Source organism: Canis lupus, chromosome X (assembly GCF_011100685.1).
Source record: "Canis lupus familiaris isolate Mischka breed German Shepherd chromosome X, alternate assembly UU_Cfam_GSD_1.0, whole genome shotgun sequence".
Taxonomy (NCBI): Eukaryota; Metazoa; Chordata; class Mammalia; order Carnivora; family Canidae; genus Canis; species Canis lupus.
In genome coordinates, this window is record NC_049260.1 from 15,199,336 (window position 1) to 15,211,592 (window position 12,257).

At 46.4% G+C, this 12,257-nt stretch overlaps 2 protein-coding genes across 5 annotated transcripts in view; one reads left to right on the top strand and one right to left on the bottom strand.

The window, feature by feature from the left end:
• ADGRG2 (adhesion G protein-coupled receptor G2) overlaps nucleotides 1-10,107 on the bottom strand; it is a 130,112-nt gene extending 120,005 nt beyond the window's left edge. For all 4 annotated transcript variants that reach the window (XM_038586984.1, XM_038586988.1, XM_038586987.1 and 1 more), the window contains exon 1: nucleotides 9,964-10,107. The gene's annotated coding sequence lies outside the window, so the exon portion shown is untranslated. The remainder of the gene's footprint in view (nucleotides 1-9,963) is intronic.
• On the top strand, nucleotides 6,649-10,410 carry LOC119868262 (translation initiation factor IF-2-like). The gene is made up of 3 exons (XM_038588769.1): nucleotides 6,649-6,719; nucleotides 9,339-9,558; nucleotides 9,592-10,410. The coding sequence occupies exons 1-3, from the start codon at nucleotides 6,649-6,651 to the stop codon at nucleotides 10,408-10,410; spliced, it is 1,110 nt and encodes a 369-aa protein (XP_038444697.1).
• Nucleotides 10,411-12,257: the final 1,847 nt, after the last annotated feature.

The window sequence follows — 12,257 nt, forward strand, 5'->3', positions numbered from 1 at the left end:
AATTAGACAACACCTTGACCAGGGGATCAAAATTAACATTCACCAAGGTGGAAGAGATAGACATCCATGTAGAGGCCACTTCTAGGCAAACAGGCTTGACCAATGGACCGCGGAGAGGGCCAGAGTGACCCCCTGGCTGAATACAGACAGGCCCATCAGGCAACCCCCCCAAAATAGCCCCAGGCCCTAACTAATGGGCTACTTACAAGCAGTTCTCAAAAAGGGGAACGTTCCATATGTCACCATACTTCCTCATCTTCCCCCTTTAAAAACAGCCCCCAGCCACTGCCTCACTGCAGACCCTCTCCTCTGCTGTCCGCCCACCGCTCCCTCTGCTCCCTCGGTGTAGCCAATAAGCGTCTATCTCCTCTATTCTGCCTAGGATGAATGCTTTCAACTCCTGCGCCACAGACTCGACTGTTGGCCCCCATCAGATCAAGACACCCCATTCAGGCACCAGAATCCGGGCATCGCGGGCCACCAGCTGTGATACCCCGAGGACACAACATCATCTTTTCAGTATCTGACCCAAAATGCATAATCTGTATCTAGTCACAAGAAGCATCAAACAAACCCAAAATGATGAAGGTTCTCTAAAAAAGAGAGGGGGCCGGTCTGTCTGTATCCTAAATACTGAAGCCGAGAAGCATTTGCCACCCCAAGATATGCCTCTTTGGCATAAGGGGATTATTTCTAAGAAAAGCAGATGCAAGAGAATCTCTGAAAACCCATTAGACGTTACCTTTTTGGAAGAGGCACTTACAAGTATCAGGGAGACCTCCACCTGTAAGGGTGCCTTCCTCCGTACCAAGGGAGGGGGCTGCTCTCTATCTTTAGAAACCCTTGTCAGTAGAGAAGGCAGGGCTTAACTCTGCATCACAGCCCTATGTGTTTACTGGGCTCTGCGAGTCGCCTCCCAGAACTGCCTTTCCCCCTCTCCCCCCAGATTTCCTTTGGGCCTTAGCAGGAGATGGGGCTTAAGGTGCTGACTTGGGCCATTTCGGTGAGTTAGTTGTCCTGGATCCGTGCCATGTATACAGGAGGTGCACGTGTTCTTCAAGTTCTTTGTTTTTCTCTTGTTAATCTGTCTCGTATCATGGGGCGGCGGGGGGGGGGGGGTGCAAGGGAAAATCACTTTTCCTTCCCCACAGCACCAATGTCATAAAAGACAAAGACTATGGAAACGTTCCAGACTAAAGGCAGCTAAGACACAAGATCACTAAATGCCCACACCTCTAGAGCAAATCCTATGCTAGAAGGAAAAAATGCTGTCAAAGATGTTATCACGTCTATTGTCTAACTTGGAAGACAAAGAGCAGATTAGGTAAACAAACAGACAAAAACAAATGGCAGATTAGGTAACAGTATAATATGGATGTTAAATTTACCGAAGTTGACGGCAGCGCTGTGGTTATGTGAGAGAATATTCTTATTCTTAGGAAAACCATACTGAAGTGCTTAAGAGTAAAGCCATGCTGCATGTAACATCCTCAAAGGGCTCAGACAAGGGATGTGCGTGCAGAGCATAAAGCAAATGGGGTAAAATGCTAATAGAAGAATCTGGATAAAGGGCATATGGGCATATGTACAGTTTTAATTTTTGCAACTTTTTTGCAAGGTTTGAAATTATTTCCAGATAAAAAGCTTTGATTTATTTAAAGTAAGCTCCACACTGAGCATGGGGCTTGAACTCACGACGGAGATTAAGAGTTGCGTGCTCTACTGTGTGAGCCAGCCAGACACCCCTCCACATAAAAAGCTTTTAAAGGGGGCAGAGGAGAAGGAATATGTCCTTAAGAAGGCAAAGAGGATAAGAGGCCCAGAGCCCAGAAAAGCAGCCAGTCTCTGGCACACTGGGAAAGTCTCATTCAGTTTCACAGCACCAGTGGGGAGCACCATGAGTATTCAGTATTTGTAGGAATGTGAGCATGTTGTGGGTTTGTGCACCAGGGATCTAAGTAAAGTAGGCTGCTGTCTAATGAGCCAGAGTCAGCAGCTGATTTAGGAGTGCTGAGAAAATAAAAGGTGTCAAACAGCTGTTCTGGAGAAGAGAAAAGGAGACCTACCACCCAAGCATGGTAGGCTTGCTGGGCAATGCTGGAAGTCCACTTGAGGTTTACTAGTAAGGTCAAGACCTAGACCTAGACGTCCGTATTTATTCTGAAAACTCCCCGAATGGTTTCAGTGGGCAGCCAGCTTTCGGAACTACTGCACTAAGGCAGGGTTTCTCAAGCCCAACACTATGGGCTTTTGGGCCACATCATTCTTGGTTGCAGAGCAAAGGGGGAGAGGGTCTTGTGCATTATAGGATGTTTAGCAACATCCCCGGCCTCTACTCACTAGACACCCCCACCTCTGCCAGTCATGACAACCATAAATGTCTCCAAACGTTGCCAAATGTCCTCAGGGAGCCAAAAGCGGCCCTGGTTGAGAACCACTCTGTTAAGGAATAAAGGCCATAAATACGACGTGCTTAAAAAGGTTCGGAATTGGGTGTGCTCCTTGTTGCCATGAGCACTGTAGGTAAGAACACAGACTCTAAAATCACATGGTCTGTGTTCAAATTCCAGATCCGTTATCTTTTGGGATGACCCTGGCCAAGTTACCTAGCCCCTCTGTGCTTCAGTTTCCTCATCTGTAAAATGATAATAGCACCTGCCTCCAGAACTTGGAAGGACTAAATGGGTGAATATATGTAAAGCAGTAAGAGCAGTGCCTGCTCATTAAATATTAGCTATTAGCTATCATTATTACCATCACGGAATCAGAAATGGAGTAAATACCAGATGTCTGTTGATTAATGGACTGTTTTTTTTAAGATTTTATTTATTTATTCATGAGAGACACAGAGAGAGAGAGGCAGAGACAAGGGCAGAGGGAGAAGCAGGCTCCATGCAGGGAGCTGGACGTGGGACTCGATCCCGGGTCTGCAGGATCACGCCCTGGGCTGAAGGCAGGCACTAAACCGCTGAGCCACGCAGGGATCCCCGATTAATGGACTGTTTACATTAAAATATATTCCATCCTTAACCAACAGAAGGTGCTACACTAAACCAGAACAGAAAGACAGAATTCATTGAATTTCTCTTAGGATTAGTGGCCTGATTTCTTCCAGTTTCCAGGCACACTCATTCATCCGGTTGACAAATGTTTATTGAGCACCTACTATGTCCCCCTGTTCTAGGTCCTGAGAACACAACAGTGAGCAAGTTACACAAAGTCCTCGCTCTCTGGGAACTTATATTCTAGCGGGGAAAAGAAGACATGGAATCAGTAAACAAATAATCAAATGATACAATTGCAGATAATAGTTTTATGAAGGAAACAAAAGCAGGATGCAGGACGGGAATTCACAGTGGTAAAGAGGGAATGTTGTTTTGGAAGGACGTTCAGAGAAGAGAATGACATGGCAACAAGTTAGGCGATCATCTGATGAAACGGTGCTCCAGAAGAGCAGCACCGCAAAGCTGGTGTGCTTGGGGAAGGGTGAGAACAGGGGTGAAGGCTGTACAGGGCCTCAGAGGCTACAATGAACAACTGGGGTCTTATTCGAAGTGTGGTAGAGATTATTAGAGAGCTTTGAGCAGGGACGCCTGGGTGGCTCAGCGGTTGGGCGTCTGCCTTCGGCTCAGGGCATGACCCCGGGGTACCGGGATCGGGTCCCACATCAGGCTCCCTACATGGAGCCTGCTTCTCCCTCTGCCTGTGTCTCTGCCTCTCTATATATATCTTTCATTAATAAATAAAATCTAAAAAAAAAGAGAGAGAGAGCTTTGAGCAGTGGGTTTACAAGACTGCATTTATGACCTGTTCTGTGGGGTCAAGGGTGGATGCTGGTTTAGAGGCTACACAGTAATTCCAGAGACAAATGTCTCCCTTTGCAGGGTAATAGGATCTGATATAAAATGAATCTGTCTAGGACCCAGTTCAGCAGTTTGGGGGCTTAGAAACTAACAGGACAGAGGGTGTTTCATGAAAGAGTGGTTGAATCCATTTGTAGGGCAATGATCACCATTTTTTTTAAGGTTTTATTATTCCAGGAGCCCGATCCCAGGAGCCCAGGATCATGACCTGAGCAGATCATGACCTGAGCCAAAGGCAAACGCTCAACCACTGAGCCACCCAGGCGTCCCTGATCATCATTTTTAAATGAAATAGGACAGATGGAAGAAAACGGAAGATATCAGAATATACTGCACAAAGGCAAAATGCATAAGACTGTGAGATTCTATTTCAATCATATATAGGTAGGTTATACCAGGCTGAGCTATAAAATCTACTTCTCACTATGGATGGCGGGCCGGAAAGTTTGTAAACACTACCAAAAGCTACCTTATTTATTCATAAGGAGCTCATATAATCTGTCCCTTTATTTTCTCCCTTTCTCACTGTAGCTGGTATCCCCCCAAATGAGGACATTATAAAAAGCTCCAAAGGTAGTATCTTCATAGTCTAAATAAAATGATTGATTTATACTACACTTACCTTCTCCTCCAGGGAGATCAAAATATGACCCTCCAAAGAAGCTGGGAAGAGTGACTCATCTCTAAACTGTTGGGCTTTTTCAATGGGAAAAAAAGAGTCTAAGCAGAATATGAAATTTTAAAGTTAAACTTTAGACATTTAGAAGCTCCACATGCAAAGAAACTTCCTTGAAGGTAGTAAGAATAACCACCGGATCTCTACAGCAAGCATAATACCCAGTAGTAAAGTGTTAGAATCATTCCCATCCAAATCAGATACTCCTGAACTGTGCCCTAGAGGGAAGCCTAGCCACTAAGGCAAGCAATCCCTATATTGTTTCATTTCCAGACAGTCTGATTGTCTACTTTAAAAATCCAAGAAAACTGACTGGGAGACTTTGAACTAATAAAAGTTCAGTAATGTGGCTTGAATATGATAGACCTACAAAAAAATTTAATAGCCTTTCTACACAAGAGTCTAGTAATTATAAAATGAAATGGGGATAAATGATATAATTTCTAAAAGCAATAATAATTACACTCACAAAAACAATCTAGGAATTCACCTGACAAGAATGTGTAAGACCTACAGTGTGGTATAGGCATAAGGACAAACACACACACAGATCAAGGGAACATAACAGAGTTCAAAAATAGCCCCACACAGAGACTCCTGGGTGGCTCATCAGTTAAGTGTCTGCCTTCGGCTCAGGCCGTGATCCTGGAGTCCCAGGATCAAGTCCCACATCGGGTTCCCTGCGTGGAGCCTGCTTCTCCCTCTGCCTGTGTCTCTGCCTCTCTCTCTCTGTCTCTCAAGAATAAATAAATAAAATCTTAAGAAAAAAATAAAAGCACACAGGGGCGCCTGGGTGGCTCAGTAAGTTAAAAGTCCAACTCTTGGGATGCCTGGGTGGCTCAGCAGTTAAGCGCCTGCCTTCCAGCTCCGGGCGTGATCCTGGAGTCCCAGGATCAAGTCCCACATCTGGATCCCTGCAAGGAGCCTGCTTCTCCCTCTGCCTGTGTCTCTGCCTCTCTCTGTGTGTCTCTCATGAATAAATAAATAAATAAAATCTTTTTTAAAAAAGAGTCCAACTCTTGATTCTGGCTCAGGTCACAATCTCAGAGTTGTGAGATGGAGCCCTGTGTCAAGCCACACTGGGTGCGGAGCCTGCTTAAGATTCTCTCTCCCTCTACCTCTGCCCCTCTCCACTAGCCCCTTAAAATAAATACATAAATTAATAAACAAACCCACGCATATACTGTCAATTGATTTTTGACAAAGGGGCCAAGGGGATACAAGGAGGGAAGTACAGTCTTTTCAACAAATGGTGTTGGAACAACTGGCTATCTATATGGACAAAAGTGAATCTTGACCTATACAAAACTTAACTGAAAGGAAGTCATAAACCTACTTATAAATGACAAAACTAAAAAAATAAAAATAAAAAAAATAAATGACAAAACTATAAAATGTCCAGAAGGAAGCACAGGATAAAATCTCAGTAAACGTGAGGTAGACAAAGATTCATCAGACAGGTTACTAAAATTGCAATCTATAAAAGGAACAAAACCTGATAAATTAGACCTATCAAAACTGAAAATTTCCGCTCTTCAAAAAAACATCAGTAATTCCACTTATATGATATATAAGTCAAATAAAATAGTCAAAGTCATAGAAACAAAGAGTAGGATGGTGGTGGCCAGGGGCTGGGGGAGGGGGAAATGGGGAGTTAGTGTTCAGTGGGCACAAGGCTTCAGTTGTACACATTGAATACATTCTAGAGATCTGCTATACATCACAGTGCCTATAGCTAATAGTACTATACTATACACTTAAAAATTTAGGAGGGTAGATCTCAAGTTAAGGGTTCTCGAATCACAATAAAAAGAAAGAAAATGAAAAGGCAAGCCACAGACTAAAAGAAAATATTTGCAATATAGGTATCTGACTTGTATCCAGATATGATCTGTGAAGAACTCTCCCGATTCAATCAGACAAACGATACAGTCTTGAAAAACAGACATTTCAGAAAAGATACACAAATGACCAAAAAGCACATGCAAAGATGCTCAACATCACTAGTCATCAACGACGTGCCAACTAAAACCACAAGTGCTGCCACCACAAACCCACTGGAATAGCTAAGATAAAATTAACCGACAATACCTAGCACTGCTGACGAGCATGCTGTGCAACTGGACCTCTCATGCACTGCTGCTGGTGGTAGTGCACTGCGGTGTGGCCGCTTGGGAAAAGTGTGGCGCTTTCTGGCACAGTTAAATTTACCACACAATCCCTCCGCAATCCCACTCCTAGGTATCCACCAGAGTGGAATGAGAGTGTAAGCTGTATGTGAATAAATATTTGGCCCCAAATAAACTTGGCCCTGTTTATAGCCACCGAAAGTCAGCAAAAGGATAAAAAAAAAAAAAACTGTGGAATAGTACTCAGCAATAAAAAGGAACAAATTATGGATTCCCACGACACTGATAAATCTCAAATGCGTTGTGCGAGGTGGAAGGAGCCAGACTCAGAAGGCTACATCATGTGTGGATCCACTCACAGGGCATTCTGGAAAAGATAAACTGATAGTAACAGCAAATAAATCAATGGTTGCCAGGGGACGAGAATGGTGGAGGAGGCTGACCACCAAGGGTCAATAAGGAATCTTCTGGAGTGACCGAATTCTTCTCTATCTTGCTACAGTGCTCATTAGATGCCTATATGTATCTGGCAAAACGTATAGAACTATACACGAAAAGGGTGAATGTTATTATACGTAAATTATACCTCAATTTCAGAAATATGGAATCAACTCAAGAATTAATTAAGTAGTTTTATAAAATGGAACAGAGTGTTCACAGAATCTTATTTGACTGAGAGGATTTATTTTATGGTAATTTTTACCAAATGTTTAGCCTATTTCTTAACTTCCACTACCCCCACCTCATACCATGTTCCCAAAATAAGTTCCATGTGAATTAAAGACCCACATATTTTAAAAACCATAAACATCTTAAAAGAATTTTTTTGCCCTCTATCTTGAGGTAGGGAAGGCCTTTCTCAGCAAGGCATCGAAACCAGCTCCCGGGTTTTTACTAAAAGCAGAATCTCATTTCTATCCTCTGAATTATTAACATCACAGAAACACATTCTCTGCCCCCCCCCCCCACGCAACATTTTTTTTTTCTTCTTTAACGGTGCTCTTCCGAGTTTGTAGCAAGTATTTGAAAGGGACTTGGCATTCTCAGGCAGCAAAATGGAAAAATGTGTTTGCCAATTTCTCGTGAGCAATGAAAGCATCAGGAACCTACACAGTGATGTCCCCCTCTGCGTCCCAGACCAGACTCAGCCACACCACAACCACACCAGAGCCCCCAGAAGGAACACGCAGGCCACGCAAAAGCAGCTTCTTAACTGGCTCCCTAACACCTGAGCAAACTCACTTTGCCATTTCTGGAAGGCTGTTCATGGTACCAAAACCACGGCTTTCCTTTCCCTGCCAAACCCACCAATGAAATTCCTTTTCTCAGACGTTTTTCTCCCTCTGCTGAACAAAATCATGTCCATAATTAAAGTTCAACTTCTTTTTCTTTTCTGTTTCCAACCTTTTTTTTTTTTCTAGAAAATCACACACACCTGGAATCTGGGGCTTGGGCAAGCATTATCCATACAGAAAACACCCTGCATTTCTTCAGTATTTTTCAATAGCAAAATCTGCTCTATCCCCCTTTTAAGGAAAGTCACCTTGCAAGGATGTGGGAATGATAAAAGCAGCGGGAATACGATCAGGGCTTGGCATCGCCCCGAGGCCCTGTAAAACAATACTCCTGAACAGCTATAAAATTTGGCCACTTTTTGCTTTCCAGCTTTGCATTTGAGTTGTAAAAGCAGCCAAACCAAGCAATGTCCAGCTCCTTTCAGATCTTAATTAAGCAAAACTTTGAGATACTAGACAGGGCTCCCCAAATCCTTTGGGAATGACACATACTTTGTCACTTAATTTACAAATTGTTATGACGTCGAACTTAATTGCATTGCCTACTAATGATTCTGCTCTTAATAAATTGCTAACTATTAAAATTAATAAAGCGGTAAGTATTGGCATATGTATAGCTGAGGTTACACTCACGGGCTTATCTCTTCAAACAGCCAAAGAGAAGGGAAGAAAGATGGGAGGAACTGCAACATCAGCTAGCCTTTGGCTTAATAAATCTTCACTCTCCATCACCCACCAGCTCTTAAACCTGATCAAAGAAACGGGTCCTTTTTCTGCCTACGGGGACTATAGACAGGATCAGCTACATCATTTGTGAGGACCCGGTGCAAAATGAAAATGCGAAGCCCGGCGTTCAAAAATTACCAAGAATTTCAACAGCGACAGCAAAGCATGTAAACCGAGTACAGGCTGCACGTCCGCGAAGCCAGCTCGATCAACGGATAATTTATTTGGCTAGTAAGCTGGTAAGGAAAGTAAAGCATTTCGCTTCTGAATGAAGAGCAATTTCCTGTGTGTGTCTAGGGTGGAGCTGGGACTATAAGGTCTTAGGACTTCTTCTACCGATCTCTCACTTTTCCTAAGGTTTTCAGCCTGTTGGACAAAAAGGACCTCTGCAGTACCTACCATATAAAATGTGGTCCAGGGAGCCGCAGCATCAGTATCACGTGGGGGCTTCTTAGAAACGCACACTGTCGGGCCCCACCCCAGACCTACTGAATCGGAATCTGCATTTTAACAAGATTCCCAGGGGATTCGTGGGGGACAAGACAAACTAAGTGTCACTTTCCAGGAAGCTACGGAAAACCCTCTGCCGCCTGCCTCATCTGACTCTGGCAAAGCCCATCGACTCTCCTCCTCTTATACATACTTCCAGGGCCTCGAAAGGGCAAGTCCCTGTTGGAAAGCGGTCACTCGAGACCTCCAGCCTCTTCCTTCCCCACCGTGCTCACCCCCAGGCCTCGGGCTGTAGCTCCATCCCGCCGCGCGCCCCGCCACCTGCTCTGGGTCCCGCCACACAGCGCTGCGCGGAGCCGTCGGGTCCCGAGGCGCGTTCGCGCTCCGCTAGCTCCGCCACACCCCACCCGCCCGGGGCGGTAAACTGAGACCCCAAGGGTCTGGTCTCCAAGACCGCCCGCGCGAACAAGATCCGTGGCTCCGCTTCCCGGAGGGGCGGGAAGAGTTGGAGCCCGTTTGAGGCTTCTGGAGACACACGCCGGCCCCCTAGCCCTCGGAGAACGCGTCGCCGGAGCCCCTTTCCCGTGGCGAGCACTCTCCCACGTCGGGGGGCCGGGCCCCGGGGCTCGGCCGCTCTGCCCCTGCCTTTCAGGGCGGCCGCGGGCTCCGAGTCGGCGCCGCAGCCGAGCGGAGGGGGCGTTCGCCCCGCTGTCCGGTCGCCCTCCGGGTCCAGGCGCTCCGCCCCGGCCGCCCGCGCCCGTCGCCAGCTCCCGGGCTGGGTCTCAGGAGCCCGCGGGCGACTCTTCCCTGCGCCGCGCGCTTACCTGCCGATCCCGGCAGACGGACTGGCTGCGGGCGCCCTCCGACACTCCTTGTCCCCTCTCCCCCGAGCCGCGTCCCTCCCTCTTCCCGCCGGCTGGGCGCCGCCCCCGCCGCTCCGGGACCGCTCGGCCGCCCGCTCTCCAGCTGCCCTGCGCGGCGTGGCGCGTCCGGCGCTCGGCGGCGGCGAGGCTGGGCGCGGAGGCTGGGCGCGGAGGTGGGGAGCGGGCGGGGCGCCGAGGGAGGAGGGTGTGAGCGACTGGCGCGGCTGGCCGAAGCCCGGCGGGGAGCTCGGGCAGGGGGGCGGGGAAAATCCGGCCCGCGGGCTGGGCGGCCCCCCCACCCCCGCGGCGCCCCTGGACTCCCTGGACCGCGCGACCCTCGGATGCCCCGCGTGCGTTCGGCGCGCTCCTGGGAGACCCTCAACCTCCAACCACCCCCCTCACCTTTAGAGGTCGCCCTGGTACCCACATGCCTGTCCCACCATTTTCAGCACCGTGCTCTGTGATGCGTGGGAACCCCGAGGTCTCCCCTCTGCCGCAGTAGCCCCAACTCAGAGATCATATGTCAGGCCACTGGCGGAGAGGAAAATGTCCTGGGAAAGGTTTTAGCTCCATGGTTATTTGGTGAAGCGCAGGTTACAGCGGATACCTTAGAAACTGGGATCCCCAGCCCTCGGCTTGCTGAATGTATGTGTTGGAGAATGCGGAGGTGGTATATGGAGTGAGCTGTCTCTCGTCCCTTCTATCTTTTCTGTTAGCATCTCCTCCCTGAGCACGTTGACAGGGTAGGAACCAGATCTGGATGGGACTTAGAGATCATCTACCAGCTTGTCAAAGTACCCCATGTTACAGATGGGAAAATGGAGGCCTGGGGGCCTTGACTCCGATCTACAATTCTAATTACTTGTAGTTAATACAATTCCAATTACTTGTAGTTACGAGGGGGGAAAAATAAGCACTCTGAATTCCCTCTCTGCCTCCTTTTACTGCTGCCCAACTACCCACTTCAGCCCTACCCTTTATAGTCAAATAGCATCTATATTTGCAAAATGCTTTATCACTCAAAAAGGCACAATTCTCTTTCATTAAAACCTGCAGGAGAATAGTCCATTGTTCTTTACCACCGAACCAAGCTTCTAGATTCTGAACTGCATTCACAGCTCTAGAGAAGGTGTTTATAAAGTGCAGGTCTGCAGAGCACATCCTGGCTGACTCTGCCATATTAGATACAACCCCAGGTAAGATGTACTCTGCTTTGCAGGAGGGGTTGAGTTTGTTTTGCAAACGCCAACTTATTAACACTCACAACATTCTAGCTGGATAAATGAATGGAAAGTGTTTTCAGAGAGACTTTTGACTGGTTGGATTAAGGGGGAGTGGAGATCCGGAAGCTCATCCAGGTTACATAACAAGTTGGAGGCAGAATTATGCTAAGGGGGAAGACAGTATATTTTAATAAACAGGTTTAATGATACTCCAAAGGATTAAATTGTTTCTCTTTGCATTAACTTCACAATTGCATATCTTCGACTTACTGGAAAGTAGACTTCATATTGTGTACAGCCACCAAAAACCTCAGACACTGCTATTTGGCAGAACCTATTGAAACTCAGCATACGACTACCCCATGTCCGGCAATTGCCCTTCTAGGTGTATACCCAACAGAAAGGAGTGCATATGTTTACCAAAGGATATGAACGAGAATGTTCATAGCAGTGTCTTTCTAAGAGCTCTAGATTAAAAGCTACCCAAATGTCCCTCAGCAGTAGAACGGATTGAAAACATTGCGGTGGTATAGTCACAAAATGGAACACCAAACAGCAAGGAAAAAGCATGAACCATTGCTACAGAGTATAGACGGAATTCACAAACAATACCGAGCAGAAGAAATCAGACATGAAAGCATATGTACAATGTGATCCCGTTTATGCAAAGTATAAAACAGGCAAAACCAATAATCAGGTTAGTGGTCATTGAGAAGTTGGTGACTGGAGGGACTTACAAGGGGGATCAGAAGGTCATGTCTGCAGGTGGTCTTGTTTCTTTATCTGGGTGCTACTTACATGGATGTATTAAGTTTGTGAAAATTCATTGAGCTGCTCGTCTATGATATGTGCACTTTCCCTACATATGTTTACTTCAAGAAAAGAGTTAACGTCTGTATAGATCATATGAAAAGTTGCTTGAATTTCTAAAGTAAGTGTGATGCTGTGATGCCAGAATAAATATAGTTTTCCTTTAAAAAAAACTTTGCTGTTGGGGCACCTGGGTGCCTCAGTGGTTGAGTGTCTGCCTTT